The 25,606-nt window shown below is 36.5% G+C and overlaps 2 protein-coding genes across 5 annotated transcripts; one reads left to right on the top strand and one right to left on the bottom strand.

Annotated features, from left to right (window-relative positions):
• Positions 1-11,844: 11,844 nt before the first annotated feature.
• On the top strand, positions 11,845-15,052 carry LOC127107300 (transcription factor TGA4). 3 transcript variants are annotated; one of them, XM_051044597.1, is made up of 9 exons: positions 11,845-12,268; positions 12,441-12,602; positions 12,705-12,773; positions 13,411-13,470; positions 13,548-13,625; positions 13,714-13,777; positions 13,997-14,268; positions 14,354-14,581; positions 14,665-15,052. In XM_051044597.1, exons 2-9 carry the CDS (start codon positions 12,444-12,446, stop codon positions 14,815-14,817), a joined length of 1,083 nt encoding a protein of 360 aa, XP_050900554.1. In that variant the 5' UTR covers positions 11,845-12,268; positions 12,441-12,443; the 3' UTR covers positions 14,818-15,052. The 3 variants fall into 3 exon arrangements, with proteins under 3 accessions (XP_050900554.1, XP_050900555.1, XP_050900556.1); XM_051044598.1 differs by lacking the exon at positions 11,845-12,268 and having other exon boundaries at positions 12,524-12,602; positions 13,332-13,470; XM_051044599.1 differs by lacking the exons at positions 11,845-12,268; positions 12,441-12,602 and having other exon boundaries at positions 12,735-12,753; positions 13,332-13,470.
• Positions 15,053-15,187: 135 nt separating this feature from the next.
• On the bottom strand, positions 15,188-19,464 carry LOC127107299 (alanine--glyoxylate aminotransferase 2 homolog 1, mitochondrial). 2 transcript variants are annotated; one of them, XM_051044595.1, is made up of 10 exons: positions 19,381-19,464; positions 18,927-19,203; positions 18,574-18,804; positions 18,211-18,381; positions 16,943-17,086; positions 16,672-16,851; positions 16,186-16,411; positions 15,814-15,927; positions 15,630-15,716; positions 15,188-15,533 (listed from the first exon to the last, which is right to left on the bottom strand). In XM_051044595.1, the coding sequence occupies exons 1-10, from the start codon at positions 19,395-19,397 to the stop codon at positions 15,490-15,492; spliced, it is 1,491 nt and encodes a 496-aa protein (XP_050900552.1). In that variant the 5' UTR covers positions 19,398-19,464; the 3' UTR covers positions 15,188-15,489. The 2 variants fall into 2 exon arrangements, with proteins under 2 accessions (XP_050900552.1, XP_050900553.1); XM_051044596.1 differs by having other exon boundaries at positions 19,276-19,409.
• Between the last annotated feature and the right edge of the window lie 6,142 nt (positions 19,465-25,606).

The raw sequence follows: 25,606 nt of genomic DNA, 5'->3' as shown, positions 1-25,606 counted from the left end.
AAATGAACATGGAGTATATGTAAGAAGAAGCAAGAGTGAATTGCTTATATTATGTCTCTATGTCGATGACTTGTTGATAACATGTAGCTGCAAGAAGGAGATCGAAAACTTCAAAGGTGATCTCAACAAGGAATTCAAAATGTCAGATCTGTGTGACATTTCATATTTCCTTGGCATCGAATTCTACAAGAGTGGTAGAGGTTTGATGATTCATCAAAGAAGGTATCCAAGCGAAATACTCAAGAGATTTGAGATGCAAGATTGCAACCTAACTTCGACCCCAGCTGAGCCCAAATTACAACTGTCGAAAGATTGAGATGAAGATGATGTCGACCTAACCCAATATGGAAGACTTATTGGGTCACTTTGATACCTTTGTCATACAAGGCCTGACTTAGCATACAGTGTGGATATGGTGAGTAGATTCATGCAGAAGTCAAAGGTATCATATCTAGCAACGGCGAAGAGGATACTAAGGTATTTGAAAGGAACTCTCGACTATGACATTTTGTTTCCTGCAGCTGATGCAGAAAAAGAATACAAACTAGTAGGATACACCGACTCAAGTTGGTGTAGTGATGTTGAGGATCGGAAATCCATATTTGGCTATGTGTTTATGCTAGATGGTGCATCAGTTGCTTGGAGTTCGAGAAAAGAGTCAGTAATGGCATTATCGTCGTGTGAAGCAGAATACATAGCTGCTTCCCTTTGTGCATGTCAAGCAACATGGATGGTAAATCGGGTCGAAGAGATAACAACAAAGAGTCATGAAGCAATTACCATGAAGATCGACAACATGTCAGCTATCAATCTGGCGAAGAATCCAATAGCACAAGTTCGAAGGAAGCACATCAAAATGAGGTTCCATTATCTTCGAGAGCAGGTAGTAGATGGGAAGATGAATGTGGAACACTGCAGAACTGAGAATCAGTTTGCAGACATCATGACGAATGGAGTGCAGGTCGAAGTGTTCAGAAGACTAAGAGCTATGATGAATGTAGATAGCTTAGACACAATGAATTAGGTGGTGTGTTTAATTGTAATTCCTTGTGTCGAAGTTGGTTGCTCGACATAAGCAAGGAAGTGTCAAATCACCTAGTGTCTTGAGTTGTATTAGAGTGTCTAAATGTCGAAGCATGATTGCTTCAATCAGGTTTTTGACTTAGGCCTATTTTTAGTAGTGTTAACTATTTTAGGTTTTTATAGTTTTGAGCTTTGGCTTGGGGTGCAAGCTAACCTAAATCTATAAATAGAGGGAGTAATCCTCATTCTTGCAATGTTGCATTCATAACATTGTATTCACAAAATTTTCCAATTGCAAAGTGAATAAGAAGTTTCTTCATAGGTTGTGGACAGAGAGAAACTCTGCAGAAAATATTTGTTGGTTCTATGTGTTGGCAGCAATTTTGGTAAAACCTAGAGTGTTCACAAGTTATCACAAGTGTTGTCTTGACATAAGATATCATGTACCTGCAGGGTGTTTAAAATGTCAATATGCAGGATTTTACTGAAATGTCAGACCCGATGTCATGACATCTGTATACAGAACATTCAGTATGAATGTTATGTATTATGTGATTGCGTTTTTCATGCTAATCTATGTGTGATTGATGTAATGATTGAACGCGCCCTCAATCAGTAATTACAACCAGATTGAATTATTTTTCAACGAGATATAATCAGTTGTCATGAGAAGATATGAATGGAAAGTAGTTTTAGGGTTTTATGATGTCCAAGCCCAGCCAAACACTTCTATATAAAGGACATGGAAAACCTGGTTTTATACACAAGAAATAACGAACGAAATATTGAGAGAGAATAAGAGTTTTAGTCTTGTGTGGTCGTGTGTATTGTAAGCCATTCATTCATCCATAGATGATTGAATTGGACTGATTTTTGAGTTGTAATTTATCCACTCTATGCTTTGAAGCATGAGTGTGTGTTTACTTGATTGAAGCTTTTAAGTAAGATCAAGTATGTGTCTTTGAAGAGTGTCTTCTTTTCATTGTAATTCTTGTTTTATATCACTGCTGTGATTGAGGGGGAGTGAGTAGGATCTCATATCTAAGAGTTCTTAGGTAGAAGTCACACAGGTAGAGATTAGGTGAAAAGACTGTAACTTTAAGTTGTTTACTTAGAGTCTTTGAACTAATTTTGTTTAGTGGATTTCCTTCCTGGCTTGGTAGCCCCCAGACGTAGGTGAGTTTGCACCGAACTGGGTTAACAAATGTTTGTGTCTCTTGCATTACTGTTCTTTATCTTGTATCCTGTTTATATTGTTCAGATATAAGTGTCGTGACATTACCTTAGACATCTCATATCTGATACCAGAATTTCAATTGGTATCAGAGTAGGCATCCTGCTCTAGTTCTGGGTGAGATCTATGGACATTACTTTCTGGTACTATGGATAGAGACGGAGGATCTGTTCACAAACCACCTATTCTGGATGGATCCAACTATGACTATTGGAAACCTCGAATGGTAGCCTTCCTAAAATCTTTGGAAAATAAGGCTTGGAAGGCTGTTTTAACAGGCTGGGAACATCTAGTTATTACTAAGGAAGGAGAAGCTACAACTGATAAGAAGGCTGAGGAACAATGGACCAAGGAGGAGGATGATCTAACCCTTGGGAACTCTAAAGCATTGAATGCTATATTCAATGGGGTTGACAAGAACATCTTCAGATTGGTGAACAACTGTGAGGTGGCTAAAGATGCTTGGAATATTCTCAAAACCACTCATGAAGGCACCTCTAGAGTGAAGATGTCTAGACTGCAGCTGCTCACTACCAAGTTTGAAAGTTTGAGGATGAAAGGAGATGAAAATATTCATGAATTTCATATGAATATCCTTGAAATTTCTAATGCCTCAGGAGCCCTGGGTGAGAAGATGTTAGATGAAAAACTAGTGAGGAAAATACTCAGGTCACTTCCTAAGAGATTTTCCATGAAAGTGACAGCCATAGAAGAGTCTCAAGACATTTCCAATATGAGAGTGGATGAGCTAATTGGATCCCTCCAAACATTTGAGTTGGGAATGTGTGATGGATCTAAAAAGAAAGTCAAAAGCATAGCCTTCATGTCAAACACTGAAGAGAAAGAGGAAGAAAGTGGTCAAGATACTAATGAAGATCTGGTAAATGATGTAGCATTACTGGAAAGACAGTTCAACAATTTTCTGAAAAAGATGGGTGTAAGGTCTAAGTCTAATGTCAAGGACATCTCATCTGACATCAGTAGGTCCAATAATGCTGGAAGAAGAACAAGATCTGATGAAAAGTCCAAAGAAGGAAAAGGAGTTCAGTGCCATGAATGTGATTGGTATGGACACATTAGAGCTGAATGTGGGACCTACCTCAAGAAACATAAGACGAGTCTTGTTGCTACTTGGTCTGATGAAAGTGAAACAGAAGAGTCTGCAAATCTTGTGTCTGCATTGACTGGAAGATGGGGTTCTGATGAAGACTCAAGTGATAATGAAGTAACCTTTGATGAGCTAGCCACTACCTACAGAAAGTTGTGTCACAGAAGTGAAGAAGTGTGTCAACAAGTTGAAAGTCAGAAGAAAGTGATAACACAACTGGAGAATGAGAAGGCAGAACACTTGGAAACCATCTCTAAGTTGAAGACTGAAGCAGTGTTCTTGAATTCCAAACTGGATGAGATGACAAAGTATGTCAGAATGCTAAACAATGGATCTGACACCTTAGATAAAATTCTCCAGACTGGACAAATGGTAGGAGACAAGTCTGGCCTTGGGTTCAATGAATCCAAACCTAAGGGTAGTTACACTAGTAGAAAACCAAAGATGTAGCAGCATGTGTCACAACATCATAAGGGAAGACATCAAAAAGGAAAACACCAAAGATGGAGATGTCATTACTGTGGAAAATTTGGTCACATAAAACCATTCTGCTTTAAACTGTATGGCTATCCTAGTCCTTCTCATCATCAACCTAGACACAAACATCACATCACTGTCAACAGAAAACAATGGGTTCCTAGGACTGGTGTTACTAACCTAATAACTCACACCTCCTTTAGAGTTTCAGCCAAAGAAGACTGGTATTTTGGCAGTGGATGCTCCAGACACATGACTGGAAACAAAACCCTGTTAACTGGCCTTCATCCTCATGCCACCAGCTATGTAACCTTTGGTGATGGAGCAAAGGGTGAAATCAAGGGAATTGAAAAGCTAAACTGCCCTGGAGTCCCTAACCTTGACAATGTCCTACTTGTTAAAGGACTGACTGCAAACCTAATAAGCATCAGTCAACTATGTGACCAAGGTCAAACTGTAAACTTCACAAAAACTGAATGTCTGATTACTAATAAAGAAAATGAAGTGGTCATAAAAGGAGTCAGGTCTAAGGACAACTGCTACATGTGGAGTTCTCAAGAAACTGGTTATTCTTCAATGTGTACTCTAGCCAAAGAAGAAGAAGTGAAGAAATGGCATCAAAAATTGGGCCATCTGCACCTTAAAGGAATGAAGAGGATTATATTTGTTGAAGCTGTCAGAGGAATTCCAAACTTGAAGATTGATGAAGGAATAGTTTGTGGGGAATGTCAGATTGGAAAACAGACAAAGATGTCACATCAGAAGCTCAGACATGACACCACTTCCAGAGTGCTGGAACTTCTCCACATGGACTTGATGGGACCCATGCAGGTCAAAATTCTTGGTGGGAAAAACTATGCTTATGTGGTGGTGGATGACTTCTCCATTTACACCTGGGTCAAATTTATAAGAGAAAAATCTGATGTATTTGAAGTCTTCAAAGATCTTTGTCTAAAACTTCAAAGAGAAAAAGAAAGTCAAGTTATCAGAATAAGAAGTGATCATGGGAAAGAATTTGAGAACAACAAATTTGCTGGATTCTGTGCATCAGAGGGAATTAGTCATGTGTTCTCATCTCCCATTACTCCTCAGCAAAATGGTGTGGTAGAAAGGAAAAATAGAACTCTCCAAGAATCATCCAGAGCTATGATTCATGCTAATAAATTGCCCTACCACTTCTGGGCTGAAGCTATGAACACAGCCTGTTATGTTCACAACAGAGTAACCTTGAAGAAAGGGACTCCTACTACCTTATATGAAGTCTGGAAAGGGAGAAGACCTACAGTCAAATACTTCCATGTGTTTGGTAGTAAATGTTATATCTTGACTGACCGTGAACAAAGAAGGAAGATGGATCCCAAGAGTGGTGAAGGAATATTTATGGGCTACTCAACAAACAACAGGGCATTTAGAGTCTTTAATTCCAGAACAAAAGTAATGATGGAATCTATCAATGTTATGGTTGATGATCAACAAACTGATGTCACAGACGATGTTGAGACATCCCTAAATGATCCCGCAACTGATTTCCCAGACAAAAGTAATGAGAGTGAACTCACTCAAGTTGAACCTAAAGCTGACAAAATTAATAAGGGACCCTCTATCAGAATTCAGAAGGATCATCCTAAAGATCTCATTATAGGAGACCCAAATAAAGGGGTCACAACTAGAACAAGGGAAGTGATCTCACATGGTTGTTTTGTGTCCAAGATTGAGCCTAGGAATGTCAAGGAAGCCTTGACTGATGAATTCTGGATCAATGCCATGCAGGAAGAGTTAGGCCAATTCAAGAGAAATGAAGTATGGGAACTGGTTCAAAGACCTGAAGGAATAAATGTCATTGGAACAAAGTGGGTGTACAAGAATAAATTTGATGAACAAGGGGTGGTTACTAAAAATAAAGCTAGATTAGTAGCACAAGGATACACTCAAGTTGAAGGAGTTGACTTTGATGAAACATTAGCCCCTGTAGCTTGCCTTGAGTCCATTAGACTATTGCTTGGAGTGGCATGTATTCTGAAGTTTAAACTATTCTAAATGGATGTAAAAAGTGCCTTCTTGAATGGCTACTTAAATGAGGAAGTGTATGTTGAACAACCTAAAGGGTTTACAGATCCAAATCTTCCAAAGCATGTGTATAAGTTGAGGAAAGCCCTCTATGGTTTAAAACAAGTTCCTAGGGCTTGGTATGATAGACTCACAGTGTTCCTCATTAACAATGGATACGGGAAGGGAGGCATTGACAAGACCCTATTTGTTAAGAATGAAGGAGGAAATCTCATGGTGGCTCAAATATATGTGGATGATAGTGTGTTTGGTGGGATGTCAGATCAGATGGTCGAACATTTTGTTAAACAAATGCAGTCTGAATTTGAAATGAGCCTTGTTGGAGAGCTGACCTATTTTCTTGGGCTACAAGTCAAGCAGATGGAAGATTCTATCTTTCTATCTCAAAGAAAATATGCCAAAAACATTGTTAAGAAGTTTGGCATGGAGAATGCAAGTCATAAAAGGACACCTGCTCCTACACATCTGAAAGTCTCCAAAGATGAAAATGGTGTTAGTGTAGATCAAAGTCTCTACAGAAGCATGATAGGAAGTCTGCTATATCTCACAGCAAGCAGACCTGACATTGCTTTTGCTATAGGTGTTTGTGCTAGATATCAAGCTGAACCAAAAGTCAGTCACATAAACCAAGTGAAAAGGATACTGAAATATGTCAATGGCACCAGTGACTATGGGATGTTGTATACTCATGGATCTGGATCTATGCTGACTGGATACTGTGATGCTGACTGGGCTGGAAGTACTGATGATAGGAAAAGCACATCAGGAGGATGTTTCTTCTTGGGGAACAACTTAATATCATGGTTTAGTAAGAAACAAAATTGTGTGTCTCTGTCCACTGCTGAAGCTGAATACATAGCAGCTGGAAGTAGTTGTTCTCAACTGGTTTGGATGAAACAGATGTTGACTGAATACAATGTCACGCAAGATGTCATGACATTGTACTATGACAACCTGAGTGCTATAAATATTTCTAAGAATCCTATTCAGCACAGCAGGACAAAACATATTGATACTCGTCATCATTTTATTAGAGAACTAGTGGAAGAGAAAATCATAGCCCTGAAGCATGTTACTATTGAAATGCAATTAGCTGATATATTTACAAAGGCTTTGGATGCTAATCAATTTGAATGTCTAAGAGGGAAATTAGGGATTTGTATCTATGAGAATTTATAGCAATTAATTTGGAGTGGAAAAGGTAATAAAAATATTGTCTGCCCACTTAAAAGAAAGTGCCCCATTTATGGTAAATCATCACCTAGTATTGGAACTCCCATCTATAGCATTTTCACACGCAACCTCTGCTCAAAAATTTCCACCTTCCTTCAACTTCATCAACCTTATCTGCTAGGGCAACAAAAATATTTCCACAAGAACAATAAGATGTCACAACATCCTTCACCATCTGGTTCCAAAAACACCAAACCTGCGCACAAAGCTATAACGCCCTCTATGGACTTTCTTAATGAAGACATTTTGGAAGTGATTCCCCTGTCAGTCATCCCAGGCGACACTCCTGGTTCATCCTCCATTGCAGGCCATACTCAAGGTAACAGTTATAATAACCCTAGCTCTAAGGATGACATGCATCATACTAATCGTGTCATTAGAAATCTTGTCACGAGGATCCTTAATGAAGGACACTCTGTAAAGGGAGTTTCTACTCCTCTATCTAGAAGGGACCCCTCTCCTGAGGTTGGACCTCACAATGAGAAAGATGATGATTCATCTAGGTCTGAAAAAGATATAGTTGCTGAAGGATTGTGCTCTTTAGGGCAAACCTTGCCCAGTAAGAAATCTGTAGATGCTTCTCAGTCTAAGAAGCATGACTCTGCTAAGAAGGTGATTGACCTGGAAGATGAGAGCTCGGATGATGAAGATGATAGCTTGCTTCATCACTTGAAGCCAAGTGTTGCTAAGAGGATGAAGACCAGAAAGGGTAGGTCTATGGCTGAGATGTTGACAGCCAAAACTGCTAAGAAGGCTACTACTGTAGGCCCCTCAAAGACTTGGAGTAAAGTGAAGGTGAAGAAGAGAAAAGTAAGAGAAAGTTCTGACTCAGATGAATATGTTGAAGAAGATGTCCCTGACATCTCTCTTGTCAAAAGGTCAACTGTTAGAAAATCCCCTGCAAAAGTTGTTGATGTTCACTTGGATAATATTTCCTTCCATCTTGAGGATGGAGCAACAAAGTGGAAGTTTGTAATCCAAAGGAGAGTGGCTATGGAGAGAGAACTGGGCAAGGATGTTGTGGAGGTTAAGGAGGTCATGGACCTGATTAAATCTGTTGGATTAATGAAAACAGTTATTGGGTTATCTCAGTGTTTTGAAGATCTTGTTAAAGAATTTGTAGTGAACATCCCTAAGGACATTGCTGATAAAAACAACAAAGAGTTTTGTAAGGTGTTTGTTAGAGGAAAGTGTGTCAAGTTTTCTCCAACTGTGATTAATAAGTTCCTAGGAAGAGGAACAAAAGGTGCTTGTGAACTAGAGACCACAGACAATGAGGTCTGTAGGGAAATAACTGCTAGACAGGTCAAGGAGTGGCCTAGCAAGAAGCATCTTCCTGCTGAAAAGCTAACTGTGAAATATGCTATCTTGCACAAGATAGGGTCAGCAAACTGGGTACTAACCAATCACATATCTACAATCTCAAATGCTCTTGGAAGGCTCATATTTTCTATTGGAACCAAGCTTAATTTTGATTGTGGTAGATTCATGTTTGAACAAATTGTCAAACATGCTTCTACAAATGCAGTGAAGTTGCCCATCGCTTTTCCCTCAATGATTTGTGGGATAATCCTGAGCCAACAACCTGGAATTCTGAGCACAAGTGATATTCCTAGTAGAAGAAAACCTCCCCTGTCAGTTCATTTCAAATTATTTGAAGGCAGTCATGTCAATGACATTGTCATGACATCTGCTGTGAAGAAGTCAGCCTCTCAAGGTGGTCTGATTGCTGAACTGAAAGAGACTTGTAAGAAATTGGAGACTGGGATAAGGGTGGCTAAAGCCAGGAAAGAAGCTTTTGAGGCTCTGATTGAAAGCTTAGAGCAAGGTGATAGAGATAATGTTGGACATGCCAAGGAAACAGAAGCCCAAACCTCTAGTGAGAGGTCTGAATCTCAAGATAAATCAAGTGACAGTTCTGGTTCTGAAGCTGATGAAGATGCAAGCTCCTCTGACTGAGTTTTATTGAAGATTGTTCCCTACTGTTTCTGATGATGTGCTGTTTTGGATGTTCTGATGTTTTTTTGGCAGTCTTGTTTTGATGCCTTGATGTAATTTTTGGGTTCTTTTTTATTTCTCTGGATTTTATCTCAGCTTATATAGATGTGTTTGTTTGTGGTTATGTAACACATAACAATATGTTATGACATTCTATGTGACATTCTGTTGGACTAATAGACATTTATTTTATCTCATTGGTCTCTTTGGTCTCTTTTGGCTAAAAAGGGGGAGAAGTAGCTAAAGGAGTTGTAGCTAAAGTAGCTATGTTATAAACAGATGACAGATGATATTGAAGATGATGCATGTTGGAGATAATCTGTGTAGTACAGGTGATGTTAAAGGTGATGTCAGATGGGGTGATGTATGTTACAGGTCTTGTTGAAGGAGATGTCTGTGTTGAACAGACTAAGGGGAGAAGAAGCACTTGTGTGTTTAATATGTGTTTACTAGTTGCTATTTTAGCTAGTAAATGTGTGTTTTATTACTTCTGCTGCTAAACTGTTGATGTGTTTTGTTACTCTTGTGAACAAATGGTCGATGTATGTTTTAGCCAAAATTTGCCAAATGGGGAGTTTGTTGGTTCTATGTGCTGGCAGCAATTTTGGTAAAACCTAGAGTGCTCACAAGTTGTCACAAGTGTTGTCTTGACATAAGATAACATGTACCTGCAGGGTGTTTAAAATGTGAATATGCAGGATTTTACTGAGATGTCAGACCCGATGTCATGACATTTGTATATAGAACATTCAGTCTGAATGTTATGTATTATGTGATTGCGTTTTTCATGCTAATCTATGTGTGATTGATGTAATAATTGAATGCGCCCTCAATCAGTAATTACAACCAGATTGAATTATTTTCCAACGAGATATAATCAGCTGTCATGAGAAGATATGAATGGAAAATAGTTTTAGGGTTTTATGATGTCCAAGCCCAGCCAAACACTTCTATATAAAGGACATGGGAAACCTGGTTTTATACACAAGAAATAACGAACGAAATATTGAGAGAGAATAAGGGTTTTAGTCTTGTGTGGTTGTGTGTATTGTAAGCCATTCATTCATCCATAGATGATTGAATTGGACTGATTTTTGAGTTATAATTTGTCCACTCTAAGCTTTGAAGCATGAGTGTGTGTTTACTTGATTGAAGCTTTTAAGTAAGATCAAGTATGTGTCTTTGAAGAGTGTCTTCTTTTTATTGTAATTCTTGTTTTATATCACTGTTGTGATTGAGGGGGAGTGAGTAGGATCTCATATCTAAGAGTTCTTAGGTAGAAGTCACACGGGTAGAGATTAAGTGAAGAGACTGTAACTTGAAGTTATTTACTGAGAGTCTTTGAACTAATTTTGTTTAGTGGATTTCCTTCCTGACTTGGTAGCCCCAAGACGTATGTGAGTTTGCACCGAACTGGGTTAACAATTGCTTGTGTCTCTTGCATTACTGTTCTTTATCTTGTATCCTATTTATATTGTTCAGATATTAGTGTCGTGACATTACCTTCGACATCTCATATCTGATACAAGAATTTCAATATTCTTTTTCTCCATCGTTCTTTCTTTTCTTTCTCCATTGTTCTTTTCTTTTATTGTCATTGTGTGGGTGATAATAATATTGTTCATCAAGATTAATTGTAATTCTTCATAGGTTGTGGTGAATTTCCAACATTGATCGTGTCTTAGTTATAAGAGACTATGTTTACCTCAAGCTCCATCCCAATAGGCAAGTGTCTAGGAAATCACATGCTTTTCACAAACTTTTACCTAAGGTATATAGTCATTTTCTGATTGAATACCACATTGGATCAACTACCTACCATTTACAGTTCCCATCTGCTGCTGCCATCCACGATGTTTTTCATGTCTCTCAATTGAAGCTTTGCCAAAATCCTCAAGTTCAACCAATTCAACGTCTTCATGTCCTTTGAGTCATGTTGGCAGAATTCATGTAACCATTTTGGATAGAAAAATGGTCGAGCGAGGAAGCATGAAAGCCACCAAGGTTTTGGTTCAATGGAAAGATTTATCTCTTGATCAAGCAACTTGGGAGTTTTACTATGACTTGTTGAAGAAATTTTCTGATTTTCACCCATGAGGACATAAATGTTGTTAAGAGACGGGTATTGTTATAGAATTTCAAAGACTCAAATCATTTGTCACTTTCCTTATTTTGTTGTTTTCCTAGTTTGTCATTTTCTTTAGTAGAACGATAAGGTGTCAGGTTTGTTAAATTCTCTTGCCAATGATTGGTTGGCTTGTAATCTATTTGTTCATATATAGTCATGGAGGCACTATTAAATAAATAACCATTATTAATCCAATATTTCTTCTTCTCCTTTGAATCTCCATTTATCCTTGTCTATATTCTTCATAAACATGTAACATTCTAGTACATTGTTGTCTCTGATTTGGGATTCAAATAGCACCCGTTATCTTCAATATCCAAAAGTTTGGTATCATAATAATTTTCTACCTACACTTTTAGAATTTATTTGAGAGTTTAGACATGAAGGGTGGTGAGAATTTTTTTTTAAAAATAAATCGAAAAGTTAAAGCAACTAAGGAGTTTGACGAAAAAAGTTTTGTTATTTTAATTTTTCTTCATGATTGAAGAATTTTTTTTAAGAAATCCAAATTATTCAGATAAATACATCAAATTTATTTATAGGTGTGAAAGCATTGACTCTCCTAAGCATTGCACAACATCTCAAGCAAAGCAGAAATGGACCCAACGTCAGCAAACACAACAAACATCATAAAAATACAAACCCTCTCTAATTTCCACAAAACACATCTTCTACCTTATAAAATGACACAAAGTTCAAATTATAAATAATTTCTTTTATTCACCACCATTAATATATAAAAATATAAACATGTCGTGCCACTTATTTTATTATATTTTATAATTTTCATCTTTCGTCTTTTCATGATAGAAGCTGGCAATTGGAAGAGATTGAATTGGATAATTGTTTGCGTTAAGAATTTTTTTCTGTAATTTTTTATGGTGACTCACCACCAAGTTGAAAATAAATAGAAAAAGCTTCATAATAATTCTCATATATTTTATATTTTAAAAATTTATCTTCCGAGGAAATCGAGGAAGAACCAAGTACGAGAAAAGAGGTAATCTAATCAAATCAATACAGAAAAACATAACAGCTTTTGTACTATTGGATTACAACAACTTGGTTGTGTTGTGCTATTTTCTATGATTGATCCCTACTTTTTTCTCCTATGTTCTGTAATCATTTTTTGTTTTGTTTTTGAAAATGTTTGACTTTTGATTTGTCTATAGAGCATGGATTCTTCGCCTTCCCAATTTGTTTCCTCAAGAAATATTGGTGTATATGATCCTATGCATCAATTTAGTATATGGGAAGAACATTTCAAGACTAATGGTGATTTAAGTGCATCCATGTCTTTGATTGAGGAGGCTGATATGAAGTTAAATAATCAGGTTAGAGTGCAAAATTTTACCAAATTTATGTTTATGCTTCTTTTGCATATGAAAAATAAGGACTATTTTCCAGTACTAATTATATTATTTTATGTTGTTAAGGATGCTTCTTATGGAATATTAGGAACATCTATCAAGTTTGAGCAAGAAGGTAACAAAATTACTAATAAGGTAAGATTGTCTTATTAATTATACCACTTATTTGATATCATAATGAGTTTATCAAAATCACGGTGATAGTTAGCAAAAACTATACACCCTCCTCCGATATTTATCATAATTAAATATTCATTTTTTAAATTTATTAAATAATTAATCTATCTGAATTATGTATACTTCATATATATATATATATATATATATATATATATATATATATATATATATATATATATATAAAGCTTTTTTTTTATGCGGGGATCTTTAAATACTTACTGCATGTGCAATATTAAGTTCAATTTGTCTCTAAATGCATAAATTGATATTTCTAGAAAATAAAAAATCTTCAATCACATTAGTCCATTTAGGATAATGTGATAAAAAAAATTGATTTTAGAGATCATTTTAAAATTTTGTTAATTAAGGAGACAATTTGTTCAATCGGTAACCATTTCAGACTATATTGATGAATCGTCCTATTCTATTTTTTGAGTCTCCAACTTTGTAGAAACTTTGAGTGATATTGAAAAGCATTTTAGAACAACATTTTGGACTCACTTTGCACTGCAGATTAGGAGGTTCCCCTGCTTCCAAATTTTGGATGTCTGGCTTGCATTTTTTATGCTTATAAGGTGATGAAAACATGCAGATGCAAAGACGTCTCGCGCAAAATCGAGAGGCTGCTCGTAAGAGTCGTTTGAAGAAAAAGGTTTGGAGTTTTAAGCTTCATGTATTCAGAGATGTACCAAACAAACAAGCATTTGATTTTGCGACGTTTTATTACAGGCTCATATACAACAATTAGAATCGTGTCGCTTAAAGCTGTTGCAGGTAGAGCAAGAGCTTGATCATACAAGACAACAGGTAATGTGAAGCTTAGTTAATTCACTCCTCTAACTAGTTTTTCTCACCCTCTTTTGTCGATCAATCTCTCGATGAAACAAAATTGCAGGGATTGTATATAGGTGGTGGGTTGGATTCTAATCATTCTGGTTTTGCTGGTTCTGCAAACTCAGGTTTTTTTATTAAATTCTGTTTCTTTGAATTGATTTGTCTACTAGCTTTAAGATATACTTGAGGTATGTTTCATAAAAATAGCTAATAGCTGATAAGATAACTGATAGTTGATGACTGATAATTGATAGTTTATAGCTGATGATTGATAGCTGAGTGTTTGGTAAATTAACTCATTTCTAAAAACTAATTTTTGGAATCTAAATACGCCTAATTTACAGAAATAGCAACTTTTAAGATGGAGTATGAACACTGGGTGGAAGAGCAAAACAGACAAATTTTGGAATTGAAAAGTGCTTTAAGTGCTCATATCAGTGACATACAGATTGGGGAACTTGTAAATGGCATCATGAACCACTATTTCAAACTCTTTTGCATGAAATCTGATGCTGCAAAAGTAGATGTTTTCTATGTTATCACCGGCATGTGGAAAACAACGGCTGAAGGGTTTTTCTTGTGGATTGGAGGTTTTCGCCCCTCTGAACTTCTAAAGGTAATGCTTACTTTGATCAACTTAGGGTTATGTTGGTTTTCATATTTCTGTTATGGCATAATGTATGTTTTGATGAGAGTTACAGGTTCTGGTGCCTTTGATTGAACCATTGACGGAGGAGCAACGGTTTGATGCATATAATCTTGAGAAGTCATGCCAGCAAGCAGAAGATGCTCTCTCAAAAGGTATGGAGAAACTCCAGGGAATGCTTGTTGACACAGTTGCAGCAGGAAACTTCGTCGAAGGAATTTACATTCCGCAGATGGCTACTGCAATAGAGAGGTTGGAAGCTCTAGCTAGCTTTGTGAACCAGGTAATGTATATATTATATACTTCAATTTGTAGGTTAGACTAGGGTTATAGAAATTTGAACTCAAGTCTAATATTGTCAAACAGGCCGATCATCTACGACAGGAAACCTTGCAACAGATGTGTCGAATACTTTCCATACGTCAAACAGCTCGATGGTTGCTTGCTTTGGGTGAATATTTTCAACGCCTAAGGAATTTGAGCAAACTTTGGGCCGATCGACCTCGCGATCCTGCTTAGTCTTCAAGCAAGAGATAGAATAAACTTGTAATTTTGACACCATGGTCATGATTATGACCCAACTTATCAAGTGTCTACATTCAAAACCATGTCCAATGGTTGTTGGCAAGGATGTGCCTTATGAAGTTGTAAATATGACTGCCGATTTATGATAGGTGATTATGGTGAGTCTATTGATATTCATAATGTAAAATGTGTATAACTTAATGGTAAAGCTAGGTGTTTTGAACAAGAATCAAGTGTTTCTTCCTAGACAAGTTTCTTTATCATGCTCTAGAGACCTCAACAATGTCATTTTTTTCTAAATGTCTTTTGAATTTGTTAAGAATCTAAAATATAATTTTTGAGCTTCAAATTTGAGCCATCGATCTTAAACAAACAATCACGATTTAAATATAACAAAATAAGAGAATATGGATTTTACATTACTCTACAACTGATTGCAGATTTTTGATGTCATAAAACTCAAATTATACACACTAGTTCACGTTCAACTCATAAATAATGTACCAACTAAAAATGAAAACCCCCTCTTCCCAACAGATGAACATTTCATCAGTGGTCGTAACACTTTGTGAGCATATATGTGTTTACAATTGATGCTGCCTTCTAGCAATTTGCCTCCTTTATCAAGGATTTTTTTATTTGATGCTAGCAGGATGCATAATCATTTCACAACTTCGATATAGAGTAGTCCAAGGCGTCCACAACAAAATCTACAAGCAAAGAGAATGGTCAGTGGAATAATACTTTGGCTAGATTAGAGGCTTCAATATAAAATCTGGAACTTGCATCTCAGGACGGAATTATACCTGCGTCATCTTTAGTGAAACACATTGGTGGCTTAATCCTGAAAACATTTCCATGCAGTCCTCCTTTCCCAACTAGAATACCAAGTTCTTCAATCCATATGCAAGTAAATGGTTAGACTATTTATTTGGTGCATATATTGAAAAGGATGGCTTCATATACATGATGAAATGATTATTGTCTCACCTCTAAGTTTTTCGAACAAGACAGCAGTTTCAGCCTTTGCAGGTGTTTTATTTGTTCGATCGGTAACAAGCTCTACCCCAAGCATTAAGCCTCTTCCCCTCACATCACCAATGACTGTCACATTATATAATAATAGCTATGAGAATAATCAACAAAATTGCAGCAACCGGAGAAACAGTCTTTTGTGTAAATACATATGATGCAGCTACATGCTTAACTATAATAGATCAATAAACCAGGCTCAAATCATGCAATGGAGATCCCTTAACCTAATAAGGCATTTACATAGATGGCTCGAAAGTGCAAACATGCCATAAAATCTATATTGCAAAATTAACCATTCAGAAGATGCTATATTAAAAAATGGCTTACTGTCATGTCGTTGTTGAAGTGATCTCAAACGTTCAAGCAAGTGAGAACCAACATCAGCGCAATGAGCCTGACGCTTCTCGTTATCCAGAACCTTGAGCACTGCAAGACCCCCGGCAGAACATACAGGGTTTCCACCAAAAGTGTTAAATTGAATCTTCTGGGCCATCACACTTGCTATTTCTGGCGTTGTAACAACGGCTCCTAATGGCAAACCGTTGCCAATACCCTAATACAGATTAACATGAGATACAATGGAGTAACTGCAAAATATATGAAAGATAAAAATCTGGAAGAAAATATATTCTAATCCCATAATGAAAATATAGCACAAATAAAAATAGTATACTATAATTAAAAGACAGCAGAACGAAAAATCTTGATCTATAAAAAAACATAAGTAAAAACATGAAATGAAGCTTAAAAGATGTACATGCATGCCAAGGTTTCAGGAATTAATTAATGAAAATATAAGAATTTCATGAATACCTTTGCCATTGTAACTATATCAGGAATAACACCCTGTGTCTCAAATCCCCAATAATGGCTTCCTGTGCGGCCAAACCCAGTTTGCACTTCATCTGCAATGCAGACACCACCGGCCTTGCGTACAATTTGATAGACATGTTTTAAATACCCAGGTACCAGTTCAACAGCTCCTCCAACTCCCTAGAATAAGTCATGTTGAAAAAGTAAATAAAAAGGTAGGCTAATCTAATTGCCATTAATTTAAATACTGAACATGATAAACTATACATACCTGAATTGTTTCAGCTATAAATCCAGCAACTTTTCCAGAAGTTCCATAATCAATATGGTCTTGGACATCTCTGGCATAACTATTAACATCTGCGCCAAAGAGTCCGCGGTATGGATCTGGGTTCATTACATGATGAATTTCACCCTAAAAGGTTAAAAATGATGTCAAGCATAATTACATTGTACTATCTATAACAGAAAAGTGAATACTCACAACTGTATTACTAAACCAGATTATCTTAGAATAAGCAGTTGCAAATACAACTCATTGTTTGTTATTTCTGCATCAAAAAATCAAACAATGAAAATGAATAATGAAACAGATTTGAAAATTTTCAATGTTAGAGACATCAAGTTTGCACAATATCTATGATTATACTAGACAAACAAACTAAATGAGAGTCAATTTTGCTTATACAAAAAGCACACTATAAATTTATTTTTCAAATCTTGATCTCAGTCTTCAAGTGAGTAAAACAGGTTGACAAGGAAATGGATCATGAATAGCTGCAGGTCTGCAATCACTATATTGAGGGAAAAACATAGTAGGCTAAATAAACATATCCAGTTTACTGTAACTTTAACTTTTCTTCAAATTCAAAAGTGGTATATACAGGAATAATTGAAGTCATGGTTTTAAATTGCAGACCGCATTACGTGATGCGGCCGTAATATTGTGGTTGCGGTAGTGTCCACATCCGCATCAAGCCGCAATTGCGGTTGCGGTAGTGTCTACATCTGCATCAAGCCGCAATTGCAGTGTGATCATAAATCACAGTAAAAACCGCATCGTAACACCGGAACGGCCACATCATAACACCGCAACGGACGCATCATAACACTGCAACGGACGCATCATAACACCGCAACGGACACATCATAACACCCCAATGGACGCATCATAACTCCGCAACGGACACATCATAGCACCGCAACGGACACATCATAACACCGCAATGGACCACATCAGATGATGTATTGCTCGCAAAAATTACTTGGCCTACCTACCTTTCTATTTATATCATAGATTTAAGGTATGTTTTAAAAGGATTAGAGATATTCAAAGTGATGACTAATTGTTAATGAGATATATATGAAAATTTAAAGGGGAAACGGTGAAACATAAAATAAATAATAGAGTATAACATTTTATGTTCATAAAAAAATAAATTCACGCCACAACGACCGCAATCTGCATCGCAAGAGCCGCAACCACAATTTAAAACCATGATTGAAGTATTATAATGAAATATGAAGAGAGCAACAAACCTCTGGTATTGGATATTTCCAAGTGTTAAGAGCGGTGAGACCTATTGTACTAGAACTTCCTCCATGATATGCATTCCTTAAAGAAATCATACCAAGATTACCAGTATACAGCCTAGCCATCAGCATTGCCAATTCATTTGCTTCAGAACCAGAATTTACAAAATAAACAACCTGCAATTCAAAAGTTCTCAATTACCTTCATCATCAAATGAAAACCTAACACATTATAAAATTGAACACCATGTTTCTCCAATAAAATCATGAGATTTAGAAACAAGAAGCACCATGAAATCATATCATCATCATCATTCATTATTATTACTACTACATAACAAAACTAATAGTAAGATAAGATTCACTGACTTTAAGATTTCCAGGCATTTTGGCTGCCAAGGCTTCGGCAAACTCGGCTATAGTGTGGTGTAGATAAATAGTAGTTGCATGCTGTAAAAGTTTACTCTGCTCAAAGATAGCATTCAAAATTTCAGGATGACAATGTCCACAAGAAACAGTAACTATCCCAGCAAAAGCATCAAGGTATCGCCTTCCACTCTCATCATACAGATATTGCATCTTCCCCTCCACAATATTCAGCTACACACATTATCCAAATTCAAATCAAACATAATCCATTAATTTCTTCTATGCATAAATAAAAATAAAGTAAATTAAATATATGAAAAGAAACAGTGATGAGGATGATTATAGAAACTGACTGGTTTCTGATAGTAGTGGAATAAAGAAGGACCGAGGAACGTTTTGCGCTTAGCGAATACTTGATCGGCGGTTGGTCCTGTATAGGGATGAGGCTGGTGATCGAACGGCGGAATCTGCGGTGGAGTAGTGATGTTTTGCGTGGCGGTAACGGCGGCGGAGGAGGAGAATCCGAGAGAAGAGAAAGGTCTACATGCGAGAAAATCGGAACGGTTAGGCTTAGCTGATCTCTTGAGTAGAAGCTGTAAAGCAGCCATTGTTGAGAGTGATGATTGGGTTCTGTGAAGAGAATTATATTTATAATTATATTAATAATTTAATTTAATCGATTTAATAACTTAATAAAAATACATTTTTTCACCATTTCGGGTTCCCTGGATATACTATTCTAATATGAAGTAGGTTCAACTCAATAAGGAAGGAATCTATTTTGTAATGGTGACAACTTGTGTGTACCGTAATGTATTCATCATTGAGGTGGAGCACAATCACCTCGTTACTCAGTGACCATGCAAGTGGACCACTTCCAAAATTATTTTTAAATCAACAATTACACTGAAAAATCTTACAAATAAAAAGTTGTTTTATTTTTTTTGGGAAAAGGCAAAAAGCTTTAATGAACTAAAAAAAAAGAATGGCATAAGATATGCCAAGACAAACAGAAGCTCACAGATAAACCATAGGAGTATTTAAAACTAAAAAACTAGGACAATTGAATTACGCATACAATACCAACGTGAATTAATTCAATCGATTAGATTCAATCCAATGATAATGTGCAAAATCTGACTCTACCACCGTTAGTAATTCTGCTGTATCCCAACAAATCAAAATCCATTAGAACACCCTAAGCATTTTAAATAAATAAAAGTTGTTAAATCACACACCAAAACTTGAGGATACTTTTAAAATATTTAATTTTTTATATTTATTTACTTATTATTTATTCCACTAGTTTACCATTTTCTCTTTTAAATAATAAATATTGTTTATTTGATAATCATTTCACTAACTTTTTAAAACTAACCATTAACTATTTCTTATTTTTATATTTATTTATTTATCTTAGTTATTTTTCTTTTAATTAATAAAATTATTTATAAATATTTTTTATTACTTACTTTTTTTAACTTATAAATTCTAACTATGATTTTTTCAATTAACCACTTTCTCTTGGTAATTTTTTTTAATTGTAATTCCTTGTGTCGAAGCAGTTAGTGTTCGACAAAAACAAGGATGTTCTAAACATTTAGTGTGCGTTGAGTTGTATTAGATGTCGAAGTGTCGAAGCAACTTGTTTGACATAGGATTTTGACTTAGACCAAAATAGGTCTTTGGGCCCTTTATAATTTTTGGATTTTAGCTTAGGGAGCAAGCTAGCTCAATTATAAATAGAGGGAGTAACCCTTATTTTCATAACAATCTTGTAATCACTTGCAGTTGCAAAATTAATGAGATTTTCCACAGGCTATGGACAGAAAGAAACTCTGCAGAAATCATCTACTTCCCTAATTTTCGTCAAACTCTAATCTTCTTTTTTATTCAATTTTTTTTCTTGTTTTCATCATCATTGTGCAGCGATACAATCTTGCAACCAAGGTTGGTTGATTCACTCGAGTGAAGAGTGAAGAACAAGTAGGAATTTGATCGGTTGATTGAATATTGTTCATCAAGATTGACTCATAATTACTCAAAGTTTTAGGTTTAATTCTAATATCTAGTATCTAGAGCACTGGCTGAACAATTCGTGTGAATCAAAACATGAGGGTTAGGAATCATCTGAACGGGCATTTCCCGACGAGTCTCTCAATTCTGAAGAATCAAAATTATGAATCTTGTGAATGAGGGAGTGGCACTCTTGCAACAAACACGACAGATGAAGAAAAAGTTGAACATAAAGAGTTGAACAAGAAAGATTATAAAGCTTTCCTTATAATCCATCAATGTATTGATTCTGATAATTTTGAAAATGTTAGTGATGTTGAATCAGCGAAAGAAACATGAGAAATTCTGGAAAAATCATTTGGAAATGGAGAGAACGTAAAAGAGGTGAGGTTACAAACTCACAAAAGAACGTATGAATTGCTTCAGATGGAAGACAATAAAAGCATAACTGATTTTTTAGTTAGAGTTACAAAACTGGTGAATCAAATCAAGGTATGTGAAAAAATGTTGACATCAAGATCAGTTGTTTCAAAGATCTTAAGGGCATTGGCTCTGAAGTTTAACCACGTGGTAGTAGTCATAGAAGAGTTGAAAGATTTGGCATCATTGATAAAGGAAGAGCTTTAAGTGACGTTTGAATCTCATGAACAAAGAATAGCTGAAAGAGCTCCAGGCAAGTCGAATAGTGATGTGGCTTTGCAGGCGCAATCATCAAGAGAAAAGAAAGGTAAAGGGAAGTGAGTCAACAACAAAGGTTGAAGAGGCTAGAACAATTCGACTAGTCAACATAAGCAAGAAGGAGGTTGGTCGAATTAGAGAAGACCATCATACCAAAGCAACCAAAGAGGTGGTGATGTAGGTAGAGGAAGAGGTGGTGTTCGAAAACCTGACAAAAATCGCATTCAGTGTTTCAATTGTCAGAAGTATGGTCACTTTTCACCTGATTGTCCTGAAAAATAGAAGAATCAAGAAACAGATGCAAAGTTTGCAAAGCATGAAGAAAAAGAGATGTTGTTGATGGTCACAAGATGAAGAAAAATTTCATGACCAATGGTACTTGGACTTAGGATGCTCATCACACATGATTGGTAGGAAAGATTAGTTTGTCAACATGAAACCCTCAATGAAGAACATGGTAAAATTTGCAAATGACAATACTCTAGCAGTTGAAGGTATTAGTGATGTTTTAATTATGAGGAAAGATGGAAAAAGGTCAGTAATTTCTAATGTACTATACATACCATGCATGAAAAGTAATTTGCTTAGCATGGGGCAGTTAGTCGAAAAGAATTACAAAGTATCTATCAAAGACAAGATGATGAGAGTCTTCAACTCAGGTGGAGGGTTAATCTTGAAGGCACCTATGTCTCATAATAGAACCTTCATAATTGAAATTAATGTGATGGAGCACAAGTTCCTTGCAACTGCGGCTAGCAGGGATGAATGGATATGGAATTATAGACTTGGTCATCTCAATTTCAAAGACATCAGAGATCTGAAAAGAAGAAATATGGTTTCAGGGTTACCAGAAATCGATATTCCAAATGAAGTGTGTGAAGAATGTGTGCAGGAGAAGCAACACAAGAACAACTTCAGCAAGGATGCAAGAAGCAGGTCAAAGGCAATTTTTGAAGGCATATACTATTATGTATATGGTCTTATCCAGGTGGATTCGATTGGAGGTAACAGATACTTTGTCACATTTATAGATGATTTCAGTCGAAAATTATGGACTTACCTGATCAAGAAAAAAAGTGAAGTGATTGAGGTATTTGCCAAGTTTAAATCTATGGTCGAAAGGCAAAGTGGTTGAAAGCTCAAGATTCTGAGGACTGGTGGTGGTGGAGAGTATGTGTTCAAAGACTTCGACAAGTTATGTGAGAAAGAAGGGATTATGCATGAGGTGGTGCCACCCTACACTCTACAACATAATGGAACAGCAAAAAGGAAGAATAGGATCATCATGAACATAGTGAGAACTATGTTGAAAGGCAAGCATCTACCCAAATAATTATGGGGAGACGCATTGTCGATAGTTATATATATTTTGAACAGATGTCCAACAAAGAAGCTAGAAGGAGTTATGCCAGAAGAATGTTGGCCTGGTGTTAAGCCTAACTTAATTCATCTTAAGGTATTTTGATTTATAGCACATAGACATGTTCCAGATCAGTTGAGAAAAAAACTTGATGACAAGTCGAGTCAAATGATCCTAATAGGATATCATTCGACTAGAGGTTACAAGTTGTTCGACCCAATGAATAAGCAAGTAGTGGTCAGCATTGACGTGATCATAGATGAGCTTAAGGAATGTGATTGGACTGAAAATGTCAAGAAAGATTCAGTGAGAATCCTATATGAAGAACCAACAAATAAAGTCGAAAGAGAAGTTCGACAAGAAGAAGTCAGAGGTCAAGCAAGCAGAAGCAGGCCTCAAAGAACAAGACACGTGTCTGCAAGGTTGCAAGAATGTGTGATTACATCAAATGATATGGTCGATGATGAAGGTGAGATAGTATATTATGCTTTCTATGCAAATGTTGAACCAGTCAATGCAGTTGAGGCATTGAAGGATTCAAAGTGGGTGAAAGAAATGAATGAGGAACTGAAGTCCATCGAAGACAACGACACCTGGTCACTTGTCAAATTGCCTCAAGACAAGAAGGCAATCAATATGAAGTGGGTATACAATGTGAAGTTGAATCCAAAAGGTGAAGTAACTCGAGACAAGGCAAGACTTATGGCGAAAGGATTTCTTCAGAAGGAAGGAATCGACTTCGATGAAGTTTTTGCACTTGTTGCTAAGATTGAAACAATCAGGTTGGTTGTTGATCTAGAAAACATGAACAACTGGAACACATGTCAGATGGATGTGAAATGTGAATTCCTGAATGACCCCTTAGATGAAGAAGTGTATGTTGCACAATCAGTTGGGTTTGTGAAACAAGGCGCAGAAGGAAAGGTATACAGGCTGCATAAAGCCATATATGGACTTAAGCAAGCTCAAAGAGCTTAGAACAATAAGATAGATAAATTTATAAGGAAAGGAATTTGTGAAGTGCACAACTAAGTATGGAGTATACGTAAGAAGAAGCAATAGTGAATTGCTTATACTATGTCTCTATGTTGATGACCTGTTAATAACAGGAAGTTGCAAGAAGGAGATCGAAGATTTCAAACATGATCTAAGTGAGGAGTTTGAAATATCAGACTTGGGAAATCTCTCATATTTTCTTGGCATCGAATTCTACAAGAGTGGTAGAGGCTTGATTATCCACCAAAGAAAATATGCAGGCGAAATACTTAAGAGATTTGAGATGCAAGATTGCAACCAAACTTCAACTCCAATTGAGCCCAGATTGCAATTGTCGAAAGACACAAATGAAGATGATTTCGATCCAACGCAGTACAGAAGACTCATTGGATCACTTCAATACCTTTGTCACGTAAGGCCTGATCTAGCATACAAAGTAGGTATGGTGAGTAAATTCATGCAGAATCCAAAGGTATCACACCTAGAAGCGACAAAGAGGATACTAAGATATCTGAAAGGAACTCTTGACTATGGCATTTTGTTTCCTGCAACTGACGAAGGAAAATAATGCAAGCTATTGGGATACACCAACTCAAGTTGGTGTAGTGATTCTGACGATAGAAAATCCACAATTGGTTATGTGTTTATGCTAGGTGATGCACCAGTTGCTTGGAGTTCGAGAAAGGAACCAGTAGTGGCACTGTCATTGTGTGAAGCAGAGAACACAATTGCTTCTCTTTATGCATGTCAAGCAACGTGGATGGTGAATTTGGTCGAAGAGATTACAGGGAAGAAACATGGAGCAATTACCATGAAGATCAATAGCATGTCCGCTATCAATCTAGCAAAGAATCTGATAGCACGTTGATGAAGCAATAACATCGAAATGAGATTCCATTATCTTCGAGAGCACGTAGCAAAAGCGAAGCTGAACTTGAAACACGGTAAAACTGAGAATTAGATTGCAGACATCATGACAAAGGGAGTGTAGGTCGAAGTGTTTAAGAAGTTAAGGTCTATGATGAATGTAGATAGCTTAGACATAATGAATTAGGTGGTGTGTTAAATTCCAATTCCTTGTGTCGAAGCAGGTAATCCTCGACAAAAACAAGGATGTGTCGAAACATGTAGTGATGCTGAGGATAGAAAATCCACAGTTGGTTATGTGTTTATGCTAGGTGGTGCACCAGTTGCTTGGAGTTCGAGAAAGGAACCAGTAGTGGCACTGTCATTTTGTGAAGCAGAGAACACAATTGCTTCTCTTTATGCATGTCAAGCAACGTGGATGGTGAATTTGGTCGAAGAGATTACAGGGAAGAAACATGGAGCAATTACCATGAAGATCAATAGCATGTCCGTTATCAATCTAGTAAAGAATCCGATAACACATGGATGAAGCAATAACATCGAAATGAGATTCCATTATCTTCGAGAGCACGTAGCAAAAGCGAAGCTGAACTTGAAACACGGTAGAACTGAGAATTAGATTGCAGACATCATGACAAAGGGAGTGTAGGTCGAAGTGTTTAAGAAGTTAAGGTCTATGATGAATGTAGATAGCTTAGACATAATGAATTAGGTGGTGTGTTAAATTCCAATTCCTTGTGTCGAAGCAGGTAATCCTCGACAAAAACAAGGATGTGTCGAAACATGTAGTGATGCTGAGGATAGAAAATCCACAGTTGGTTATGTGTTTATGCTAGGTGGTGCACCAGTTGCTTGGAGTTCGAGAAAGGAACCAGTAGTGGCACTGTCATTTTGTGAAGCATAGTATATAGTTACTTCTCTTTGTGCATGCCAAGCAACTTGGATGGTGAATTTGGTCGAAGATATTACAGGGAAGAATCATGGAGCAATTACCATGAAGATCAATAGCATGTTCGTTATCAATCTAGTAAAGAATCCGATAACACATGGATGAAGTAAGAACATCGAAATGAGGTTTCATTATCTTCGAGAGCAGGTAGAAAAAGTGAAGTTGAA

The sequence above is a fragment of the Lathyrus oleraceus genome, chromosome 7 (genome assembly GCF_024323335.1).
Source record: "Lathyrus oleraceus cultivar Zhongwan6 chromosome 7, CAAS_Psat_ZW6_1.0, whole genome shotgun sequence".
In the NCBI taxonomy this organism is placed as follows: domain Eukaryota; kingdom Viridiplantae; phylum Streptophyta; class Magnoliopsida; order Fabales; family Fabaceae; genus Lathyrus; species Lathyrus oleraceus.
The sequence above is the reverse complement of the archived record's forward strand: the minus strand, read 5'-3'. Positions and strand labels throughout refer to the sequence as shown.